The sequence below is a fragment of the Diceros bicornis genome, chromosome 17 (genome assembly GCF_020826845.1).
Source record: "Diceros bicornis minor isolate mBicDic1 chromosome 17, mDicBic1.mat.cur, whole genome shotgun sequence".
NCBI lineage: Eukaryota > Metazoa > Chordata > Mammalia > Perissodactyla > Rhinocerotidae > Diceros > Diceros bicornis.
The window spans coordinates 24985564-25012414 of NC_080756.1; the positions used below are offsets into that span (position 1 = coordinate 24985564).

General features: G+C 36.1%; 1 protein-coding gene across 9 annotated transcripts in view; it reads right to left on the reverse strand.

Moving 5' to 3' along the window:
- TMEM117 (transmembrane protein 117) overlaps positions 1 to 26851 on the reverse strand; it is a 444048-nt gene that overhangs the window by 129751 nt on the left and 287446 nt on the right. For all 9 annotated transcript variants that reach the window (XM_058558458.1, XM_058558460.1, XM_058558459.1 and 6 more), the window contains one exon: positions 19933 to 20030. In XM_058558458.1, the coding sequence (XP_058414441.1) occupies positions 19933 to 20030 (98 nt within the window). The remainder of the gene's footprint in view (positions 1 to 19932; positions 20031 to 26851) is intronic.

Genomic DNA, 26851 nt, shown 5'->3' on the forward strand with positions numbered 1-26851 from the left:
AATGTTTGGGGATTGGGATTCATTGGGCTCACTGTTATTATATTTCTATTATACATGTGTATTAGTCTGCTAGGGCTGCCATAATAAAATTACCCACAGGCTGGGTGGCTTAAACAACAGGAATTTATTTTCTCTCAATTCTGGAGGCTAGAAGTCCAAGAGCAAGATGTTGGCAGAGTTGGTTTCTTCTGAGGCCTCTCTCTTTTGTTTGTCTTCTCTCTGTGTCTTCACATGGTCTTCCCTCTGTGTGTGTCTGTGTCTTAAGTTCCTCTTCTAATAAGAACACCAGCCATATTGGATTAGGGCCCGCCCTAATGACCTCATTTTAACAAATTACATCTGCAATGGCCCTTCCTCCAAATACAGTCACATTTTGAGGTACTGGGGGTTAGGACTTCAATACTCGAGTTTTGGGAGGATATATTCAGCCCAAAACAACATGTATATGATATTTGTGTTATATATTGTACATGTATTATATGATATATAATATATAGTATATAAATATTGATCTATCTATATACATACATATATACATATACTTATATATAGAGAGAGAGAGACAGAGAAATATTGAGTTCCACATATACAATATATTTATTAAGTTTACTGGATTGCAAGTGAGGTAAACTCTCCCTACTTCAGGGTAGGAAAAAATCTGTGATACTGAACCCAAGGGGTCTGCTGGTTGCATATCATACCTTATTTAGAAAAGAATAATTCATTCTATCTACGCTATTTTAAGGGCATTTCCAGTGACCTTTATCTCTGCCCCCATCCCATTCTTATCCAGAAAAAGAGACCACTTCTCAGTGCAATGCCCACTTACCTGCAGAAGATGGTCATGGTACCTGAAGAGATTGCGACATAGGTGCCATAAGGAGAACTTCTGCATAAACCTTGGTAGTAATTCTGCCTGACTCTAGGTAATTGTGGCAATTCCCCCAAAGGATAAAAATGCCTCTCACAGGGGGCTACATTATTTTTTTCTATTTCTTTCATTAATATTTAGAGTGCCACGTAAATGGAGAACCTATAAGCAGCATGATGAGGTGAAATGAACATGAGTATGGGTGTTTCAAACTGTTATGACATTAGTTAGACAAACTTGAGTTTCTTCCTGTATATAATAGGGATAATAATAGCTAGCCCATTGGGTTTATTAAAGTTAAGTCTGATAATATATTTAAAACAGCAACCTTAGTAGAGAGTCTCAGAGATGTCAGTAGCCTCCCTCCTTCCCCCAATTCAGTCCACTAACTTTAACCCACTGTGGGCACAACTTTGTTAAAGAATATTCCTACAGTGCAGACAATCAGGGATAGCTTAACTGGAGTCTTCTACAGCTAAAGATGGATTTACAACAAGCGATGATGATCAGTGTCCAATTCACTGACCTCAGAGGTCTGTGGTTGGCACTGTGATATTTTGCATAGCAAAATTATACTGTGGTAACATCACCAATGAAGTTATTTATACACTAAAATTGTTTTCATGGAAACAAATAATGAAGTGTCTTCATATAATGTGGGTGTGAAATTAGAATCCAGTTGAAGATTATGTGAATATATATATATAAATATATATATATTCGCATTTTATGCTAAAAGGAAAAAAAATCAGCTCATTTATTCACAGGGGAAAAAAAAGACATACTAAATTGCCTTTGATAGTTTCAACTTTGGCAACATTCTGTTCTTTTAATTCCAGCAACTCCATCACTGCACTATTTTTGCAATTCAACTGGGGTAATTCAAATGTACGCCAAGTACATTTTAATGTAGTTTCATGGCAGTTTTTTGGCCTGTCATTTCCTCTGTGATACTCAAATTTCATTTCATTAAGTACTAAGAGACTTCATGGTATGTTATAAGAGAATCCCAGCCAGCTGTATTCCAGAAATGTGAGGGGAAACCTAAAAGTGGTGTGTTCTTTCTCAACTGGACAAAACAAACAAAGAATTTTTCCTTCGACATATGGTCTTTGTTCCCTTCCCTACCCCAAACTTACCACTCCACACAAAGACACATGAAAATACTGTACTGAGAAAATGCAGCGTGCATTTGCACCAAAGCTGCAAATATGAATAAAACATGCCTATCTTGGGGCACTGGGCTCAGCATTCCCATCCCTTATGGATGGAAGAGAGGGTGGAAGGCTGGTGGTATAGGTGGCTCCTTTGCCTCAAGCTTCCAGAAGACAGCTTTGGGGAGATGTGATAAGAGGAGGACTGAGGAAGACTGAAGCGAAGTGGGCCTGAAGAGAACAAAGCTATGATGAATTTTTGAAATTCTCCGTTTGCCCTGCAGCCACAGCTGCACTCATTGATTTATCATAGTAAATCGCATTGCTTCTGGTGTGGTTTGGTTACTAAAAGAATATTCAGGAGCAAAACTAGTTTTACAGACAAAAGGACTGGGGGATCACCCTTATATGGTAGGGTTTCACAGGCAAAGATGAAGCTCCCAATGACTTCCAAATCCTACTTCACATGCTTTCTAATACTTGAAATTTTGCCAAAGATAATTTCCTTTTAGATTAAGATTTTGTTAAAAAAATATACACTTGAAAAAAAAAATCATTACTCATTCCTGGCTCCCCTTTGTGCTAGCCTTGGCATAGATGAAGGGGACAGAGAAGGGTTATCAATGAATACGCAGTTTTAAGGTAGATGGAACAAAAGAGTCTAATTTCAAGTATCTCTACTTTGTGAGTTCTTAGGCAGACTGACAAAGATTGAAATCTGTAAAGTCTAAGATTGACATATAGATGTATAGATAAAAGATGGTCTTGCATGGGTCAATAATGCAAGTGTCATGAACCAAGGATTGCGATCAATTCAATATATGTTTGTGTGTGCATGCATGTGTGAGCGTATATATGTGTGGGCTTATGTGCATTTGTGTGTGCATAGGGTGTGTGTACACATAAGTGTGTGTCCACATGCATAGGTGCTGTACCTGTGTGTGTGTGTGTGTGTGTGTGTGTGTGTGTAAGAGAGTCAGGGCAAAGGCAGATAAACAAGGAATAGAAATGAAGTTAAAGATCTTTTCCTTGAGTAAGAGGGAAGCTATACGACTCAGGGCATGGGGGATGAACATTTATCAAACAGATGAGAGAAGACTCACTGTAAATAGTATAAAGTTAGTAAGATATGGGAGAGCTGTGGATTGACAGCTGGGGTGATGGATCACATCCCAGGAAGTCCTCATATTCTGGAAGGGCCCAGCGAATTGACAGAGTGAGGCAGACAATCATACTTTTTAGAAGTTTCTCTTGGCATTTGGGGTATTTTTGCTTATTATTGACCTGAATTTCTGTTTTTGCATTGGTTTGCTATAGGACCTCACAAGTCAGCCTGCACAAGCTATAGTTTGCTGAGCTAGTTAATTAAGGTGAAACTCGAGTGTGGATGGTAGGAGGCAGGACCCTAAAACTTGTAGAAAACTCATGGTTTATAAAGAAGAAAGTCCTTTGGATTAAAATTGAGTGATATATTCTTAGTATCAAAGGAAGTGCCAATTTGGGGAAAAGTCAGATATCCTTAGCAGCCTTTGGTTTAAAACCATGTATAAAAAATAAGGAAATTTTAACTTTGGTTGTAAGAAAGAGACTCCATGAAACATGCACATAAACTGAAGAATCTAATTCCAAATGATGGTCTAGGTAGATGCCACCATGAGGAGAGAAGGTCTGTGGTGGAGGTTGAGGGGACTTTGACACAGTAGAAGGGCCCAAGTCATCTGGCATTAAAATGCTGGAATAAGGAGAACTTAGTGTAAAGAAATTCATATGGAGTAGCCTGAGGACTGAGGACCAAAAGACAGTTAGAGGAGATTTCTCATATTCTTGGTTTATGATTTTTTTTTTACCAAGGTGCACTCTTCATAGTTTCAACGTCTTCCTGGATCCAAAACCACTATAATATGTGATTTACAGAATGCAACACTCTGAGACGATTATATTCCTAGAAAGCCTAGTATGGGGCATTATAGCACTACTTGTATGCAAGACCAGGGCAGAGATATAATGAGGTTTATATTTTGGAAATATTAAGCCAAAATATTTCAACCCTTGGTAATTCCTAGTTTCTAATATCTCAGAGCTCCTCTATCAAGAAGCCTGGCTGACTTGAACACATTAGTGGAGATAATACAGGATGGACACAATATAAGAGAAATTCCTGCCCATGGAAATAGAGGATATCTGCTCTTCCAGACATAAGAGTATTGGAAGGAAAAGAGGGATGGATAGAAGAAGGATGAAGGGACCAGACAGCAAAGATCTTATTCCTCTATACCACTAGGGTCCACTCTAGTGGGTGAGTGGTGACATGTAGAAATGACCAGATAAGTTTGAAGGCTCTCAAGAACATCAGGGCTTCTCTGGCTGTAGCCCAAGGGAGGAGGCAGGTCTTTCCTATAAAAGAATGATATCTTGGCTTTAGGGCACCTGTAGAGAGATGTGGCTAGGTACAAGAAATTAAACCAGCTCTGGATACCCTCTAGAGAGGACTCAAGACAAAGGGACTGTTGAGACTTGCGTGGAGGAGAGGTGAATGGAATTCATAACCAGAATAGGTCTTAAAAGATCAGACAGAATCAATTATACCTCAGCCATCACTGTCCATAGATAAGGCTATAAAAACAACTCTAAGAAAGTCAAGAGGATGGATGGGGGAAGGAGATATGAAAAACCGAACATTTACCCCAAATAGACAGACTTAACTAAATAAGAATGAGTCTTCCAAAAGTGATCATTTAGAACCAAAGCCTCAGAGGTATCACTAACCAGTAATTTAAAATTTTGTGATGATCCCCTACACTTCCCAATCTAGTAGCTAGAAGTAGCCTCACAAGGAAGACATGATCAGTTACAGATCACAATATATTCTAATTTATTTGTATATCTACAAAGAAGTATATATATAAATACAAATATACATATATTTGAGATATCACTACACTGAGATGCGAATGATATCAGCAAATAAAACAGAAAGGTCCACAGTTAGAATCTTATTCTAAGGCTAGAACACTGGCCATATGAAGGGTGTGGTTGCTGCAGCCTTGAAGTCTATCCAGAAGTAGGCAACAACAAAATCTCCTATAAACAACTGAAATTTACTTAATAATTTGGGAGAAGTTAATTTGGGAGAAGTTAATAATTTGGGAGTTAAGCTTCACTATGTTGAAGAGAAGAGTATCTACATAAATTATTTTGAATTCCTCTATATGGGAGATTTCTCTTCTTCCCGATTTATTTAATCATTTATTTATATTAGTATGGATTCATGGATACTTATTTGATACTTTAGATTATAATCTAGAACTATTTCATTTATTTTGTCAATCAAATTGTTCTAACTTTGGCCACTGGGAGCTCTTTCAAGTTGACTCTGAGTCCCTTTGACGTGTCCCCATCATTTTGTTTTTGAACATTTCCTTACTTTCTGGTATGACAAGATACTCCAGGATCATTTTATATATTCTCTGCCCCAGACCTAGAATCAGTCATTTCTCCCAAGTGCCCTGGTTCCTTTCACTGAAGAACAGCACTAGAAACCAAGATCAGGGCACTGGGTGTGCTCATTGCTACTGGAGTGTCATTCTGTCTGAGCCCTCCCAGCACAGAGAACTAGATATATAACCCATATATACATACAAACATACCTAAAATTATTTCTGTAAATATTCATCTGTCTTTATATTAAGCTAAACATGAGTTTATACTGACGTCTGACTCTAATCTAGTACCACATTGCTCACTGTAGCCTACATGCCACCCCCCCCCCCCCCACCGCCCCCTTGCTTATCTGTAACTTCCCTCTTCCACAGTGAGAAATCCGGCTTCCACCACCCACCATTCATTTATTCATTGACAAATCCCAGCACACATGGAAAGCAGGCTCAGAATTGTTAACCCATATCCCCACAAGAAATAACTTTACCAACTAGAATGCAGTTATTCATACCTAGTTCCCTTTGTCTTTAATCTTTCAGTTCCCAGTCAAAACACTGTTTCCCAAAGTTACTTAGATCAGCATTTTTTTCTCCACCTCTCAAGTCATTAAATATCCTGCCAAAGCATAGTTTCAATGGCTGAATAGTGTAGCATAGAATAAGCATGCTAAAACTAATGTTTCCTTAGGATGCTATTTTGAGTTGCTTTAATCATTATTCTCAGCACTTCATGCCTGTCCAAACACATAGCTAACCTTAGACAAGGAAATAACCTACCCAGAATCATAGAATTTTAGAATGCAAAGAATCTTGGCTATCACCTAGTCTATTCTTACAATCAGAGCTGGAATATTCACTCTCTGGCAGATATTTTCTGCAGGAATGCTGAATTCACTATTTTCCAAGGTATAGAGTCCCTCTTTGACTAGCTGTAATGTTTAATATCTTCTCACTTCCAGTGTCCCCTAGTAAAATGCTGGGTTTTTGTTATGATTGTTAGTGCCAACATTTAGGACATCAAAAGTAATCTATATTTTCAACTTTGCAAATATATTTTAAAGAAATTAAATCCTTGAAATTCCTAAAGATAAAACAAACAAGAAAAATAGCAATTGGCTTTTCATATGAGAACTTAAGTGAAGATTCTGTTATTACATCATGCTTTAATGGCATATTAAACTATACATTGTACGTCTTTTTCTTGCCTAATTCCCGTAATTGAGAGAAAATGATATACAATTACATCAATTTAAACTACACAGAATGTTCTGATAATTACTATTGGCTTATAAGAGCTGTTACCTCAACATATCCAATCACCAGCCAATTCTTTTAGTTTAAATTTTATTGATTTTTTAAAAATGAACATAGAAAGGCAATGTGATACAGTAAAAAGAATATTAAACCAGGAACCAATAACCCTAAGTGTTCATTGCCAGATAGACATTACTTAATTTTGTGACCTTGGGTAGGTCACTTAACTGATGTTTATTTAAATTTCTTTGCCAATAACATGAGGGTATTGGAACATAAGGAGATAAACTCAAAGGATTCTTGGACCTTACTGTCTCTCTTTAGTCAACCCAAATCCATTTGCTAGAAGAAAGAAAGGGTTATAGCAAATATATACGTGAAAAATACAATTAATCATTGTTAAATATGCAAAATGTTTTAAAATCTTGGAATAAGTGAAGCCCTTCTGTGCAGTATGGTGCAGGCTCTGAAATCAGCCAGCCTGCACTTGAATCCCAGCTTTGTTGTGCACCAGCTATGCAACCTCGTTCAGCTGCAGGCTTTCATCTTTAAAATACAAATAATAATGATAATTACCTTGTAGAGTGGTGGTGTGGATAAATGAAACGATGACTGTGAAGAGCCCAGACCTGGGCAGACAGGAAGCACTCAATGAATGAAAGTTCCTTTGGTACAGGATTCTAAGGATATTTCAGTCATAAGACAATGACTGAAAAGGTAATATGGTTGAGAATCACATAGAAATGACTTGAAGCCAGTGCTAATTCTTACATATAGATTTGGGCTCCTGTGTGGTTCATATAATTCGGGTAGAGTGATAGCTACTTAAAGAGCAGGATCATTCCTGGATTAATCACCACAGTCTGTCAATAACTCAGACCTATAACTGGAAATGTGATTGCAGCATTGTACCAAACTCATTCAGCAAGGACTCCATTTTAGCCAGAAATATGGTGGCCTGGACCACATAGAATCAGGCAGAGCAGCAAGTGGATGAGATATAAACGAGGTAAAAAGTCCCTGAAATGGTTCAGATGCCCGAGGTGAGGAGATAGTAAAGGATCACAGACCTGTGTGTAGGATACCAGACTGTGTTTATGATATCTGTGCATCCTGAAAAGATTTCTCTTTGTTCTTTTTTAGTGTTTAGTACTGGTTTTCTGGAAAATTTTGGACTCTATGACAAAGAGAAATGAAGAAAAGTGTTTCTTACCATGCTTGGCCCAGGTGGTGCTGATGGCAGCAGTGATGCAAATGAGACAACCCCAAGGCGGGGGGGAAACACAAGGGACAAAATTAGGGCTACTCATCCAGACAAACCCGCCCCATCGGGATGTCCTCATTGCGAGCAACTCTCTACTAAAGCATTAGAGGGTTCCAGTTTTGTTTACCAAGGAAGATTGTAGTCATTTATTCTGGCATCAGCAACTGAACACATATTTATTCAATGGCTAGTAAGCCCAGGGAATACTGAGCAAAACAAAACATGGTCTCCTCTCAACTCAGTGGGAGGGACATGGTAAGAAAACCACAAAAAATGCAGACTTTCATGGCATAGTTGGGAACAAGAGCCTAAACTGTCAATCTTTGTCTCTCATTGGGGATTAGAGGACTTTCAGTATCTTTGATTCAATCCCAGGAGACTCAGCATTGGGCCAACACTGTCTCTTGTCTAGTTCTGAGTTCAGAGCCTACTTATGGGCAATAGGCTTTTGGCAGTTCCCGGGAAGCAGTCTTACATTTTTGGGTAAGCTCTTGTGTGTAACCCACCGGCTCAGTACCCCCAAAACTGTGGGCAACTCCTGCTTTGAAACCCCAGCCCTGTGATAACCTTCTTAATATCAGAAAAAAGACTTTCTTCTTGCCAGGTGCCTATTTGGATCTGAGAATCCTGACTGCTCCAATCATCCTGTAACAGAACTCTTGTTGCTTCTTGCTAGACCTCCCATCACCTGAAGGTTCTACTTCTGCGTTCTTCAAGGGCCTATTTAGATCTAACTTCCTCCGTGATTACTTCCATGACTACCCCAATCCTCTTTCCATTTCCAAATAGAACTTAGTCAGTATGAGATAATTTAATTATTGGTCACGAACCACCTTGTGTTATCTACTGTTTGTTGTATTTATGTGACTTTTGGGTTGCCCAAATCATTTGCATGGTTCTTGGGGGCTGGGATCATAACGCCTGTTTTCCCCTATCCTCCACAATTCTGGCTCAACATGGAATATACTTTAGAAGTTGATTGAATGCTTGCTTAAAGTATTGCTGATTCTGAACTACATAAAACAAATAGAAGGGCGGGTTTAAAGAATAACGGCAAAGAGTGACATTTACTTTTCAAAAGTTCAGTGAGCCAAACTGAAAATGTGTTATACTAAGAATAGCATCAATTCCTAAATGCAGGTATTATAGGAAGTATTCACAATATGTGATATGTTGTCTAAGGCTCATCAAATCTTGAAAGAGTTCTAGTAAATTTTCATCAATGAATGAAAATATTTCATGTCAGCACTTGTAAAAGAATATGCATCTAAAAAATACCTTTATGAAAGCTAAGTTTTCTGTTCTAGATTAAAAGAGTCTGAAGAGGTTTACAACTAAATATAATGCATGTTTCTGTACTGAGTACTGAGCCAGACGAAAACAAAACAATCTTTTTATTTTTATTATTTCTCTCTCTGTACTTTTTTTCTTTTTTTGCTATAAAAGACATTATTAAGACAACTGGCAAGCTTTAAATAAGGTCTGACAATTAATGTATTATACTGATGTTAAATTCCTGATTTTGACAATTGGGCTGTGGTTATGTGAGAGAATGTCCTTGTTTTAGGAAATATAATGAACTATTTACCCTTTCCTAAAAGAAGAGAGTTTTAGGAAATACAATGAAATATTTATCCTTTCCTAAAAGAAAGAAATTCTCTCACATGATTACAGTCTAATTATCAAAATCAGGAAGTTAATATTGACATGTTACCATTATCTATCTAGTGAGAGAGAGAGAAAAAAATGATACAGCAAACATCATAAAATGTTGTCAATTGGGAAACATGGATGAAAGATATACAGGAATTCTTTGTATTATTTTTACAACTCTTTTATAAGTTGAAAATATTTCAAAGTAAAAACATCAGATGTGTAATTCAAACCACTAAAATATTTAAAGTATCATTTATGCTGCACATGTTGTAATCTGTTCAGGCTAACATAACAAAATATCATAGACTGGCTTATAAACAATAGAAATTTACTTCTCATAGTTCTGGAGACTGGGAAACCCAAGATCAAAATGCCAGCAGATTCCATGTCTGGTGAGAGCCTGCTTCTTGTTTCGTTGATAGCCATCTTCTCACTGTGTCTCATGTGGTGGAAGGGGCAAGGGAGCTCTCTGAGGTCTCTTTTAAAAGGGCACCAACCCCATTCATGAGGGCTCCACCCCCATGACCAAATCACGTTCCAAACACCTCACCTCCAAAAGCCATCACATTGGGGATTAGATTTCAACACATGAACTTGTAGAGGACACAAACATTCAGTCTATAGTATATGCTTTATGTAATCTCTCCTACCTCTAAATTCCCATAACATTCTTATTTTACCTCTTAAGGCCTGTTTTCCATATTTCGATATGTGGTTTAGGCATGTCAAAGCCTTCCTCCCCCCACCCGTCTTCCACTGGAAATGCAAGCTCTTCACTGCATTTCCAAAAATCAGAAGTTTGTACTAAAACACACTGGCTTATACAAAGTAAGCGATCATGCAGCACATATTTATTAATTAAAAAATGAAGAGAAAGTGCCTTTCTAGTACATCTTTCTGACAGTAAACAAACACTTGAAAGGCTGTCCATATATTAGTACAAACTGAAAATTTTGTTAAAATGATATTTTATATTTAAGAAAATAATACAATGTCTAATACACATTTGAAAAAGTTCCCCCTCATTGTTTGCCTTAAAGGACATCAAAATAAAAGGTTAAGATATTACTTTTCAACTATGTCCTTCCATAACTGCCCACCTTAAATAAAAGATGGCCAGCCAAAGTCACCATTGCATGAATAACCTCCCAAACAGTACTGGTTTGTGCATGTAGAAGTCTGAAAAAAGCTGAAATTCAGGAGCACTGATGGTAAGAAACTACACAGAATCCATAGAGTGGAATAGGATCAGAGATGACACTGTAATTGGCAAGCAAAAAAAGTGGAGAGCGAGTGTGGACAACCCTTTCAAGAAATGTGACCTGAAGAGGAAGGACCTGGAAAGGGGTACAGTCACTGATATTTGCTTCCTTCCTAGAACTTATCATTATTTGTAATTTTTTTATTTACTTAATTATTTCTTTATTTCTGTCTTACCAACAGTCTAGTTGATTAGAAAGACAGTAAGTCTTACATGAGGGCAAGAACTATGTGTGTTTCCTGTTTCTGTTGCGTTCCCAGTGAATGCCTAACACAGTCAACAAATATGAATGAATGAATGAATGAATGAATTAATGAACAAGACAAGCACGTATTTTTCTTTCACTCAATAGCAAAGCTTTGTCCAGCTTACACATGGAGACATTCATTCTTGTTTGGTTTCCAGAACGTGGGTCACTCAGATGCCCATCACTTTGGGTTAAATAAATAAATGTGTGAGAACAAACTCAGAGTGCCTCATCTGCTCTGTGACACCTGCCTGTACATTCTACGCCTAATTCATCAGAAAGCTTCCCAGGTGCAACAGAAAACGTCAAAGCATTTTAACCTTCAATACAGTTAATGCATCCATTCCTTCTTCTAAAGAGAGAAGGCATTCACACAGGGAGCTCTGGCCAGCGGGAGAAACAGAGGAAAACGATATTCTGAAAACAAGAGCTGGCATTATGGAACCAGCTTTGCTGAGGGGAATTCATACTGGATCTGGGTGATAGTCACAGTCTGATCCTGGAAAGAAATTGCACATTGATGGGACTGTCACAGGTCTCAACTTGTCTTGGATGAACCTCCCCTGTACTCTCCACCTCTTTTGATCAGTGGCTCAGAAAATAATGATTCACTTCCACTTAGATAATGGTAAAAGAGTTGCCCTAAGAGAACATCTAAGTATTAGTTACCAGTGATTCTGGTTTGAAAACCAATCAGTTCTGAGTTTCCAACAGTGACTAATGTACCACAAAATTGAGTTTGTGAATCACCAGTCTCAGAACCAGATGAGAACTGTAGAGAATTATGGGCACTAAACAACTAGCTGCTCCATGGTGACCCTGAGACTTCGTTGTTCTCCCATTCAATGTGCAAAAAGCTGATGGACGCTTATGATCGGAGTGATTTAAATAAAGAATGACAGCTATTCTGATATGATGATTGCCACTTGAATAGAGAATCTTAACTATAATAAGCAGGTTTTGATCAAAGCATACAAAAATAAACACTTTTTTAAGGAGGACTTTGCCAGCAAAAGACATTTATTGTAGCAGCATTTTACTCGGAGGTATTTGCCTACTGCTACTTTGTAAATATTTGCAGGATGGAGATAAATACCTCAAGGTATTCCACCAATGGTTACTAGAAGAGGTGCGGAAAGAGCAAGGGTGGAAATATCTGGGCTTTCCAACAGGTCAAGCCATAGAAATATTTGGAGTTTTGTTAGTATGAAAGACTTTGTATTTTTAGTTCACTAGAGATGGTGGGAGCAGGGGCATGAATCATGAGGAAAACAATGCAAAAATAGGTAGAGATTTCCCACACTGCTGAAATGGATCAAGTCACTAATCTTGGTTAAGCGTTGCTTTCTCTCTTCTAGAATTTATTGTTTCTATTTTAAATTTGCACATTTATACTAGTATATGTGAACTCAGAGACCCTTGAATATGTGACCTATACTTTAGAAACTCAATAAGTAAGTATGACTTAGGCCTCATGGCTCAGGGGAGTACTCCATTCAACCAGCAAATTTAAGGTTGAAGAGGAATAACTCTGTTCTACCCGTAATTGTTTTACAGAAAAACTACGCAGTAGTGCCAATCTTTTATTAAAGGGCATTCTGTTTCAAAGATTCATAAATCCAAGGATTGTTCTTGGGCTCAATGTTGCTATTCCAGGCTTTAGCTGTTGGAATGAAGGCTTATATAGGGCAGTATTGTTTAAGCAATTTAAGACCAGCTTAATTAATTCTTTTTCCTTAAACTTCACTCTCCTTTAAGAAATGAGGAAAAGATCCTAAGATAAAAACTTTCAGAGTCAGTACAGAGATGATGTTTCATCATTGCAGTTATACATTCAACAGTATTTTAATGAACTTTCTAGTTGTAGGTAGATTATATAATTTGGGACCAAGATGATGTTTCAAAGCACTGAAAATAAATATTTCTAAATATTTTTCAGAAAAAAATAATTCATAAGCATTACAAATCCTTATAAAGTATCAATTAATCACAAGATCAAAATATTTTTAATCATTTTTTATCATTTTCAATGAAGCACTCTATCTGAATAAATTTCCAGAAATATCACCAAGTATAGTATATGTGAAAGTCCTCACCAAAGTAATTCATTCAGTAAGAACGTATTTGATGCTTACAGCGTGTCAGGCACTGCGATAAGTCCTAGGGATGTGGTAAATAAGATGTTATATCTGCTCTCAAGTAATGTGATATAGAAATATGTAATGTGATATAAAAATACGTAATATGATATAGAAATATGTAATGTGATATAGAAATATCACAAGTAATATCAAGTCTCAAGTAATGTGATACGAAATATGTAGAGAACTTAATCATCATTTTGACTTTAATATATTTCTTTAAACTTTTAAAGATATTTTAATTTAAAACCTTATGAAATATTTATTCTCCATCTTTCTAGTAAAAAATGAGAACTACATACATAGTAAATTTTCACCACAGAATTTAATTTACAAGGCTTTCATTCAACACCTATGCAGCAAATAATTCAAAATGAGCTCCTTCTCGTGAAAAAAAAAAAATGGATGGGCTCTGGGGAAGACAAATCAATAAACAGCCAAACCAGTTAATACATATAAAAATGAATATTCCACACCCATGGTTGGTACTGCCTCTCTTTTCCTCCCTGTATTTCTCACTGGACAGAAAATTATGCTGTCTGAGTCCTTATTTTCTTTTTCAAAGTTGAATTCTCAGTGCCAGTTAAAACAAAATTGTAATAACTAATACACAACAGGAGGCAATGATGTCAGGATTGAAAGCCAGGCAGCTGGCTCAAGAGTCTGTGCTCCTAACCACATTTCACTTTGCACTCAGCACTTAATAAGTATTTTCTAAACTAAGTTAATAAAAATAAGGCTTGTTCTTAATTCAGCAAAATTAAGCCTAGAAGGTCATAGGATTGTGTTAATGCTCAGGCATAGATATATGCCTGAGCGTTAAATCTCTCAGGCATAAATACAGAATTTACTTTTCAAATAAAAATCTCCAAATAATATGACAACAGAGTAAGGCAACATCAATCACATTTTCCTATGGAAGTCAGAAAATTCCATCTAGCAAGAAAACCAGTTGAAACATATCCTTGGATATTTCTGCTTAGAAGTAGCCAGACTTCAGTGGAGCCCGTCAACTTAGTGTAGTGTTGAAAGTTAAGGTGACTATATAGTCGAAAATATGGTAAATTTGTATGGTGACAGATGGTAACTAGACTTATCATAGTGATCATTTTGTAATGTACATAAACATCGAATCACTATGATGTACACCTGAAACTATTAGAACATTGTATATCAATTATATTTCAATTTTAAGAAAAGAAACAATTGTAGGAGATTTCATGAACTGTGAATGAAAAGCTTGACATGAATTTTTGTGCAAAATGTTTAAAGCTGTGCTAAGACAAACAAACTTTAAAATTTAAAATCTAAGCATACAGAGAATATGCTGGACAAAAAAAATGTTAAGGTGACTGATTTAATAGGTATAGTTATTTGATTTGGGCTAAAAATGTTCTGCTTTTTCTCAGTTACAGAGGCAGCTTTTAATTGAAGGTAGACAACTGCTTAAAGAGACATGTTGAGATGGAAGGAAGGCTGAAGGCAAGAAGACAAAATTTATCTAGAGGAAAGATACGAGCTAATTTATTTTTGGGGAAGTGAAGCAAAAAGCTTTGCATACTATAGTTGCCCCTGGAACCTTTCATGAATTATTGTCTAATGTAAAAATTTTCCTCATGACGATCATGGAATTAGACACAGAATATTAAATTATAATTAGTATCCTCTCTATTATAAAGCAGAGAAATACGAAATACCTTTCTAGTTAAAAAGGTAGAGTCATAAAATCTTCAAGTTTGATGAAAATTTAGAAGTGATTTGTTTTTTGTTTTTTTTCCACTCACTCTGAAAATCCCTTCTATAGCACCCCTGAAAGATTATCTAGACTTTGCAGGAATACATCTACTGTTGGGGAATTCAGCACTTCGTCAGGTAGGAACATTCAGCATTGAGAGGCTCACATTATTGGGAATTCTTTCGTATATGAATCTAAAGTCTGCTTCTGTGTGACTTACACTCATTGCTCCATGTGTTAGTCCCTTTGGGCTGCTATAACAAAACACCACAGGCTGAGTGGCTTACACACAACAGAAATTTATTGGAGGTGGGGAAGTCCAAGATCAAGACACCAGCATGACTGCCTTTGGTGAAGGCCTCCTTCCTGTTTCATAGCCCAGGCCATCACGCTGTGTCCTCACATGGCGGAAAGAGCTAAGGATCTCTCTGGAGCCTTTTTTTGAAAAGGCACAAATCCCATTCATGAGGACTCCACCCTCATGACCTAAGCACCTCCCAAAGGCCCCACCTTCTCAGACCTTCTTAATGTATAGGGCATTAAGGTTTCAACATATGACCTTTGGAGGGACAAAAACATTCAGACTATAGCCATCCATATTCTTCCCTCTGGAGCAAAACAGACAGAATTACTTCCTCTTCAACATTTTAATCTTAATAATAGAAAATAGCATTATAAAGCTGAAAAGGATCATGCAGAATAAAAAAACATCCCTTTTGCAGAAAAGAAAATGGAAACCCAAAGTAGTCATACAGGTCATACGTTGGATATTGGTAGAGCTATCACCAAAACCCTTCTGATGGACATTTCCCGATTCTTAGGTCGTTTTTTATTACTTTATTACATTTTATTATTATTTTATTATTATCATGTTACTCTCCCGCACCATGTATATTAAGATAATCATTTCTTGATTAGCTCTTGTCTGGTCAAAGTTAAACAACTAAGTTCCTTTTGTTAGACTTTAATAATAAACACGATATTAAAAGCAGGATAAACAGCGGCAGCGACATCTATTTCCCAGTTAAGAATTACAATAATCAGGATCAAGAGATGCCCACCCAAACCATTATAGCACTAGATAAACTACTTTTTAAAATATAAAGATACTAATCATCCATAAAAGAAAAAAATAAAAGATAATCTCTATGCATCAGAATGAAACAGAAGCGCAGAGTTGTACACAGATGCACCACACAACACACTACTAATATTCTGTTTTCCAACTTCACCTGGAGCATCTAAGTAATCACAGACCACAATTTTTACAATATGCTTTGCCACTATAACAGCTGGGTTACCATCTTTCCAGCCTCTATCATTAGTTTCTTTGCCATTTGCTGTCCAACCCTTAAGACAAAAATTTTAGCTTTCTGTTATGGCAGCCTCCACTCCTAGGGATCAATTTCTGTATACAACAGAATGGGCTAGTTTATGTTGCAGTATCAAACAACCCCCAAATCTCAGTGGCTTAACATTTGCAAAGGATCATTTCTCGCTCATACCCCATGTGCACTGTGCTGTTAAGGATGCTTGGTTTATCCTGGTCATTCAGGGAACCTGAATGACAGGGGCTTCAGCTAGACACAAACTTCCACAACTCTACCGAGAAAAGAGCTCCCTTCAGTGCTTCTCATTGACAATTAAATGCTTCTACCTAGACATGACACACGTAACTTTCACTCACATTTTAATTGGTCAAAGCAAGTCATGTGATCAGAGGAGGAAGAAAAGTGCAATCCTCTTATGCGTCTGGAAGGTGAGGAACTGGAGTATTTATGAAGCCCTAATAACCAGCAGATCTCCCAATCCCCTCTTCCACCAATTCCTCTACTAATCACAGGACGGTGTCTCCTCTTATTTTAAAACAAAGCTAAGCCTTTGGGAAATATCATCCCAAGATGCTTCCCATCAAAAACATACAAATTGTGTCCCTAGAGAGTAAATAAAGCAGGGAGATAGGCGTTAAATATCACATTACTTGTTTTTTATGCACATGTTCTTTTACTTCAGACACAAGTTAAGTAAAAATGGTTTTTGGTAGACCCTCTGAAAAATAGAACAGTGTATGGCATTCACCTAGGATTTAGATTCTTAGGTCATCATTCTTTTTAATTATCAAAAAGGCTGGGGAAAAGGCTTTGTAAGGGAAGTTCTATGAATATTCTTCACTTTTCCTTTTAGTATTTTCAAATACAGCCATAATATAGTCTCCTCCCAGGTACAGGAGCCCATGTGCTCTAGCAGGCTCATTTTTGCGCAATTACAGAAAGAAATAGGAACCATTTTCTTCGATGTAGAGACACCTATCATTAAGAATTAAGGAAGAACTCAGCCACACAGTTGGAAATGAAATAGTTTCTGACAGGCATTTGTGAGTTATAAAGTAGCTACATGCAGGTAAAAAGTAAGTCTACTAGAACAAAATTGCATGTTGTACTGTTTCAACTGCTGTACATAATCACGTTGCAACTTATGAAAGCTTTCCTTTGCAAAATTTCTTCTCCGCCATAGATTTTTAGCACGAATCTCTCTTTCATTAACTATGGCAAAACCAAAAGAAAACACCTCGTTTTTAGTAGGTGATACACAGTATGTAAACACTATCTTTAATTTCATTTAAAACCTTGCCACTGACTTCTGTATTTTATCTCCCAGAGCTAAAAAGTCAAATGCCCTTTACACTTGCTAAATCCCTTTTATCTCAAAAGTATGAACAAAAAGGAATATTTCTTTGCTTCCCACATAATTTCCATATTCAACTTTTTGCATCAGATTTTCCTTTTTTAAAACCATGAATACCGTTGTCAAGATAATCTAACTGTACAGAAATGGATAAAATAGGAAAAAATATTTTTAAAGTGGCATTTAAATTTTCCTCCAGTTATTTTATGCTCTCCATGATTTGAAATACTACTTTTGAAATATAACAATGAAAAAACCATCTTTCAAATATATTATCTAATAATCAATAATTTGACAGAAACAACGACTACAAGAATAAGTGTTTAGTTTGCTTTCCATTCAAGAATATTATATGTCAGTGACTAATTAAATTAATTTTTAACAACATTTAAAATATGCTTTAGATTACCCATTGGGGCTATGTTATCACATATGTCAAAAATAAAGTCATTTGTATAAAAGTGATTGGTAATATACAGACCTCAGTAATAATGTGCAAGGAAAAATGTACTAAGATGCGTCAGGAAAAATCTAGTATGGATTCCTTTCCTCTGAAACAGCAATTGCAATTAAAAGCAGCTAATGACAACAATCATAGGGGCCTTCAGATTGCTAAATGCACGGCTCATCCTTGCAAATAATACACGTGTGACCTCTGTCAGTGGCCACATTGAACAATAATCAATGGGCTGCCTTTGAAGATACATTAAATAATACAAAATGTCTATAAACATAGTAAATGGATATTGTTTGAAGACAGATAGTCCATAAACACTTTTAATACTAGAGTCTATCTTCTTTTAAATTATGATTCTTAAAACCTCTGTAGAGAATTCTGTAGGGTGGAATGATTCCCCAGAATCTCACATTCTTATCTAGCACCATTACCTAAAAAAGGGTTCAAGATAATCATTTTGAAATTTGCACATAACGTATCCTTTGTTCTTCCACAGATAGTCTACTGTAATGATTAAGAACTGAGGCTCTGGAGTCAGAGACCTATGCTCACAATAATAGCACCTATCTTATAGGGTTGTCAGGATTAAATGAGTAAATATATAGAATGTCAAGTACTTAGCACAGAGCCTGGAGCAAAACATACCCTCAATAAATATTTCCTATAATTATTATACTATATATTATTCAGACAAGCTACATAAGAGAGCTTATAAACAGGAAAAAATATGAAGGTTAAATGCACCATAAAAATAGGCCATACTTGACTCATAGAGACAAGGTGTAAATAAACATCTGCAAATCATATTCATTTTTACATTATTGAAAAATCTACTTTTGTTTACCTGCTAAGAATTGAGTTCAAAATGCCAAATATCTCTAGTAACATTTAATGATAGTGCGAAAGCACAAAAAGAGCTTAACGTGTATATTTTCCCCCAAGTACTTAGTTACTATGATTTTTGTAGCTTGTACATGAAAAAAAATCAACCCCCAGAATGAAATCCAAGAATAAACAGATTTTTTTTCTTTCATTTCCAAAGGCAGGTGACTAGCAGGGAATTTAAAAGGCACAAGTTATCATCAATTACAACTTCTCTGAATGTTAGAGTCCGTAGCTTTTCATATAGCATGTCAAATCGCTGTGCTTGGGCAGGGTCACACAGCCAGGTGGAAGTGCCCTTCTGACTGTCTCTATATTCCTATCTTTTCTGTCTAAACTTCTTCAAATACACATAAACAATGGTGACGCCACAAAAAACAAAGTTCTATAAGACATGGATTGCTTTTTAGTTGCAATGACTGGGCTGGAGAGCTAAAGGAAACTATGCAAAGAAGAAATGTCAATGAACCAGATGTGATTTGTAAAGAGGTTCCTGCTCTGTATAAGTTCTTCAGAGCACAATTATATCCTGTCAAATATACCGGAAATTTAGTATTTACTTGAGACACTTTTATCAGATTTCATCGATGAAAATTACAGCTTGATTTTGCTGAGTCAAAAATCTACTTACCTCTGGTAAAATCTTCTATGCATCACTACATTAGCAAAACGTATCTCTTGTAAATATGTATATGCAGCAATATGTAAGCAGAAATTAATTCATAAAATAATTAGGAGAATGGGTTTTAATCATTTTAATGGAGCACTGTATCCACTGAAAATGCCTCTCTGGACAGAATTCTATATATCTAAAGAAAACTACCTTCCAACTTAAGTCCTTTATTGAGTGAGGCAAGGCATAAATCAATAAATGAAACAACCTCTTACCAGAATAAAATGATCCTAACATTTCCTTTCTTCCAGAAAGCTCTTGCAGATTTTCCCCAATCAGGATAGGGTTTGTCCTGAAGCATCATATCAGTGACCTGAAGCAATGAAAGAAACTTATTTAACACTTTCAGAAACCTTACATTCAGATTTAAATATGCACATAATTTACATATTATTGAGAATAAAATATGTATGTATTTTAACATTTGAATATATGCAGAGATAAAAATTAGAAGGACATACTTCCTTCAGTTAAAAACTTTAGTAGTTCATTTGACTTTACATAACGAATGAGCATACTTAAGGTCATTCAACATGTCAAATATTGAGATTATTTATTAAACATCAATCAAGATTATCTTATATAAAGAGGCATTGTTAAGATAGTATTAACCTCTCCATAGAAACAAAACAAATAAATAAAATACATAAATAAATAAAATACAATATTCTTTTTAACTTTGTCTAATCAGAAACTCCAAAATTCAAATATTTCCTGATGTGTCTAGATTTTTACCTATATCATAAGTCAAAATATTACCTTCCCTTCTCTCCCTATCTTCCTTCAATGATATGTGAGGTATAGTACTTGAACCCAGTTTGAGGTATAGTACTTGAACCCAGTTTTACGGCATGTTTATTCTAATTACCTCCATGCCATTAGCAATTCTACGCCTTCTTCTACTTTTCTTTCTACCTCTTTTTCTTTCTTGTTTTTTTAATTGCGGTAACACTGGTTTATAATACTATATAAATTTCAGTTGTACATCATTATATTTCGATTTCTGTATAGATTACATCATGTTCACCACCGAAAGACTAATTACAATCCATCAACAAACACATGTGCCTAATCATCCCTTTCTCCTTCCTCCCTCCCCCCTTCCCCTCTGGTAATCACCAATCCAATCTCTGTCTCTATGTGTTTGTTTGTTGTTGTTATTATCTTCTATTTATGAGTGAGATCATACAGTATTTGACTTTCTCCCTCTGACTTACTTTGCTTAGCATAATACCCTCAAGGTCCATCCATGTTGTCACAATTTTCATCATACAGTGAAATATACTTTTCTCCTGTAAAGCTTTAACATTGCATTTAAGTGTAACTTCCAACAATGGCCTGACAGGAACGGGTGAGATTTAATCATTTATGATGAAGGATTGTGATTCAATGGGGAGTCCTTCTGGATGAGTGACTCCTTCAATAGTAGTGGACTTCCTGTGGAAGGTTCATTATTCTCTTGCAAGCCCATCTTGTGTCACATAGCATTCAAGCAACGGTCTCTGGAAACACTTACTGGCATGCCAATGCTTCACATGCTCACTTAAGATTCAATCGGAAGAGTGGGTAAGAAGCTCAGTCTCCAGGATATAGTCTGTCTTAATTTTTCTTTATATTCTTTCTTAACATCATTTCTAGGAATAGAACTCCCAAGCTTCCATTGGTTGATGAGAACCAATGTAAGTCCATAGACTGTCATTGAGTAACACCGCGGATTTATGCCAGCTCTGTCTAACTTAGGGTCTACAATAGTTTTGTGTGATCTGGCTTCACTGTTGAACCTGTAAATATTCAACAATCATAAGTGGTTTTAATATAAACTCTTAGTTAATTTATTTAAAATATTACTTTGATAAATATAAATAAGACTAATAATAATTTAAAAAGGAAAAACACTTGTTTTACTTATTTTTAAAAGGAAACTTGCTTATTGATGATTTTCTCATCTATTTTCTTGCCACTTTAAAATTACAAGATTTTATTTTCTAACTCAGACTATTACCCATGAATTGTATCTTCCGTCAAAAAAGATTCATTATATTTATCAGAATGAACAAAGATGATAGAATAAAAATTAACCATGAATCAACTGAGTTACATTGTTGCTAAAAAATAAATAAAGGCAAAAGTAGAGAAATTTAAATCCTATATATTCTTGGGCATACAAACAGTTTTATATTATAACTTCCTCTGAGGAAAGAATTGCTATTCTTCCAAACACAACAATTTCATCCACTACTCCTTTGTAACCCCCTTGAATAACAATTCTTGTATCAATTTTTATTTTTACAAAACCTCAAGGTTAAGTAAATAAATACCTAAATAAATATTTCATGTTTCACCAGCTTTTTTAAAGATTTAATTAATTCTGTCCAGCAATATTTATCCTATTTCAGAAAGAGTCTACATGGTAATAAATATTTTCAAGGAACAAAATGATTACTGGGTGGATTTGATTCAATTTTCAATGTTTTCTCCAAGGCACTTTCTGGGAAATACTTATTATATTTTCTAGAAGGAGGCAATCTGCTGCTATATGACCAATTATTACAGCAGCATGTTTTGTAAAAATGACACTCAAGGATAAAGGATCTTCTCGGGAAAATGGCAAGATGAGGCAAAAAACATTTTTTCTGATGGCAGACAGCTGGTCTTTTTCACCCCTAGCTTCAACTCTTTATTTTAAGTCATATTATCAGATCAATGTCAGGTCACTTGCAGCTAAATTGGCAGGAGCAGAGACAGTCATTAAAGGGATGCATTCAATAAAGAAAAATCCAATTACCTTCCGCATTAGAGAAATCAAATTCATTTCTGGTGTTGGTCAACGACAGTCTTTGTGGGAGAAGATGCAGAAAAGGGAGGCTGAAGACGATGCAGAAAGGTTGCTGTGCAGCATAAATACAATACAAAACTTGTTGATGCTTCTCCCACAGGAAGAGTATTAGAATTTGAAATTGCAAGTCTTTCTTTCTAAGCTGGGAGAAATCGTTTAACTCTTTGAGTCTCACAATCCTTCTCTTCCCCTTTTCTCTCTACTAGGTCTTTGCACAAAACTCAGAACTTCATTCAGCCCCTTATTACATTATGCCTTTCGGGTAGTCTTTCTCAGTAGAATATAAGCCATTTTAGGGCACGAGTATTGCGCAATCTGAGCAAGAACATGCACGTTGAGATTTAAAACTCAGTAAATGATTGTATGTAAAAGTAATTGATCTCAACAAGAGTTTACATGAAAACTTTGCTCCTTTATGAGTTAAGCCTGTATGATGTGATGGCAATAGCAATGATGACAGTAATACCTTACATTTGCTATAGAGCTTCATGGCTTACAAAGCTCTTAGATGTACTTTTCTTAATAATTGTCATAGCAACTTTAAAAAGTAAGTCATTATTTTCTACCTTTCACGGATGGAAAAAAAGAAGTCAGTAAGGTTAAATAACTGAGTAGAGTCAACGTCAACATCTAATGTACTATTATGTGTACCAGTCCTGGAGCCAGCCTGCTTGGGTCCTAATCCTAATTTTGTCTCTTACTAGTTTTTGATTTGGGGCAAAGTAACCTCTTTGTGCCTCAGTTTCTTATTCATCATCTATGGGCACACAATACATATTAGCATGTTATAAAAATTATTGATTTTTTTTTTTTTTTTGGTGAGGAAGATTGTCCCTGAGCTAACATCTGTGCCAGTCTTCCTCTATTTTGTATGTGGGACACCGCCACAGCATGGCTTGGTGAGTGGTGTGTAGGTCCACACCTGGGATATGAACCCCCAAACCCCAGGCCATCGAAGCAGAGCGCTCAAACTTAACCACTATGCCACTGGGCCAGCCCCCAAATTATTCATGTTTTATTATTGATATCTGGAGCTTCTACCCAATCATTTTGCTTTGTGTGACTATTATGTTAAATCCAAGGACTTGACAATCAGTCTCACCACTTCTATAAAGACAAGACTATCATATATTGAACTATCAGAAAATGATAAAGATATAGTAAAATGTTGAAATATGTTATAGTCTAAAACTGCTGTTAAAAAACAAAAAGAAGAGAGGTCACCCACCAACAGTTGCAATAATCTAAGAAGGTTTGAAAGAGGATTTGTGTAACATAACTGAGCATTAATTTGCAGCCTCCAATTTTGCCAGTCTCATCTTCTTAGCCTGATTATAAGCTACTCACATGCAGGTACTAGATATACTATATTTATAGTCTTATTTGATATAGTTTTATGTTAAGTATGTGATGGTAATGAAAAATATTGATTTATTAGGATACAAGGTCATAATATAATAACAATAACTATGGCTACATAGTGCTCCTCTTGAGGTAGCAATTACATAGTAGAGTATCATTTAAGAGAAATAAGTGCTATTCTATTAATAAAGAAGCACATACATTGGGACAGCCCGGTGGCATAGTGGTTAAGTTTGCATGCTCCACTTTGGTGGCCCAGGGTTTGCAGGTTCGGATCCTGGACACGGACCTATGCACTGCTCATCAAGCCATGCTGTGGCAGCATCCCATATACAAAACAGAGGAAGATGGGCACAGATGTTAGCTCAGGGCTAATCTTCCTCAGCAAAAAGAGGAGGATTGGCAACGGATGTTAGCTCAAGGTCCAGCTTCCTCACCAAAAAAAAAAGAAAAAGAAGAAACATATACATTAAGGATATTAACAAACACAAACATGATTTTGCATGCTATTTCACAACTTCTTTCTATTTAACAATGTATCTTGAACATCATTATATATCAGCACATATAAAGCTATGTAAATAGTTTCTTTGCTTTTTCATCTTCCACCGTACAGTTTTTATACGCATTCTACTAAAATATAAAAGGTTTCTATTTTGTTCTAATTATTACTTTTATAATTAAATTTCATTTAATGTACATATTTACAATGTCTTTAGATTTCATTTACTCCCTAGTAGGAGCATTGACAAGATTATTTAATTTCTGCTGCTTCTCCCTCTGTTGTCTTCCCCTCCCCCACCCTATTGTACTTATTTTTCCTATTAACTTTTTGTCTCTGTGAATATCTTATATTCCTATTTTATTTATCATCATTAAATGATATCTTCTTCCCTCACCTATAAAAGATGAGAAAATCACAATATTATACTTTATTACACCATATACCATTTCTATGTTGTTAAGGTTTGGGACTATTTCTTTTATTTTTAATATTTAACTTTTAATATTTATTTTCTTCATGCATTTCTTTTAACTTTAGTCTTACAATTAAATTGACTCGATGGTCTTTTCCAGTACTCTCGCTGGAGTTTTTCCTCTGCTTCCAATGCCTGAACTTTGTTCTATAATACATTCTTCAGGAAGGTTCATGAGAACAATGTAGCCTACAATCAAATTGTTTATTTTCTTAATACTGGACGAAACATTAGGCTGAGTGTAAAATTATTAAGTCACAATTTTTTTCCTTAGAATTTAAGGCACTGCTTCACTTTCTTAACACTGTTGAGTGATGCCAAGGAGAAATCTAAGAAAACTAGAACCTGGATTTTCTTTTCCATCTTTACAGATGAATTGGTTTTTATTGCTTGGATGCCCACAGTATTCTTTTTTTATTTTGAGTGTAGTAATTTTGCTAAGTTTATTGATTGTTGTCTGTCACTTTTCCAGGCACAATTTGCTCTTTCAGTCTCAAGAGTCAAATCTTTCTTTACTCTGTTAAGTCTTTCGGGAATCCTTAACTATTACTTTTCTTTTCCATTATTTTAGTTCTATTCTTTTTGCTTTTTGCTGAGGAAGATTGGCCCTGGGATAACATCTGTGCCCATCTTCTTCTACTTTATATGTGGGATGCCTAACACAACATGGCTTGATAAGCGGTGTGTAGGTCTGCGCCTGGGATCTGAATCTGTGAACCCCAGGCTGCTGAAGTGGAGCATGTGAACTTAACCACTACGCCACCTGACCGGCCCCATTTTAGTTCTATTCTTTCAAGAAACAATTATGGGGAAACTGGCTTTCTCTGTCTTCTGTGTCTACATCCCCTTTTAACTTTTAATTTTGCTCACTCAGTCATGTCCCTTACTGTGATTTTGGGTGCGTTGATTAACGTTTGTGGAGATTCCAATCTGACCTTTTTTTTTGATGAGGAAGATTCACCCTGAGCTAACATCCATTGGCAATCTTCCTCTTTTTTTGTTTGAGGAAGATTAGCCCTGAGCCAACATCTGTGCCAATCTGCCTCTATTTTTGTCTGTGGGATGCCTCCAAAGCCTGGCTGATGAGTAGAGTAGGTCTGCACCCGGGGTCCGAACCCATGAACATGGCCCGCTGAAGCAGAGCATGAAGAACTTTAACCACTCTACCCCAGGGCCGGCCCCTGTAATCTGACGTTTATTTCTCTAACTTGCTCTCTTCTGTATCTCTGTTCTGAGCCTACGATCTCTTATTTCATCTTCTATTGTCTCGCTCTATGCTCTCTAAATTCTTATATAATTGCATTGAAACCTTATTTTATAAAGATGATGACTTCACAAATTGTTTTTAATTCACTGGGATATTTTTTATCACAATTTTCCTCTGGTTCATGGTAGCATTTTTCTGCTGGAGGGTTCTTCACCTGCTATTGGATTTTCTTGTTATTTTCTTCCTCTTTTTATTCTTAGTGACAGAATTCTCATGCTGGTTCCCTTGGAATTGATCACTGTCTGAATGATGTGGGTTTTCCTGGACTAGCATTCTCTAAGAGGCTCATGTGGAAGGGTGGCAGGGCCCACTCTCAATCAACACAGCCCATCCTATTGTTCCAGGCCTCGCAGGGAGTGCCATCTACCTTGGAGAACTGTCCTTTGCCAACTTTGCCTGAAATCAGTAGTCACCATGTCTCCTCTTAGCATTGTCTTGAAACATAGTTGATTGTCATTAAATTTGGCAATCCTCCATCATAGATTGTGCTTCATAGTTAGAGATGTGATTTAGTCTTATTTAAGATCAACTTAACATCTCTGATTCTTGTTCTCAATATTCTTTTGGTTGATTGCCAAAATATTTGTGTTTTAAAACAAAAATTCTTTATTGCTATTTAAAGTGATTAATAAAAGGCTTATTTACAATGGCACGTATTTTTGGCAATTTTGAGATGATATCACTAAAAATTA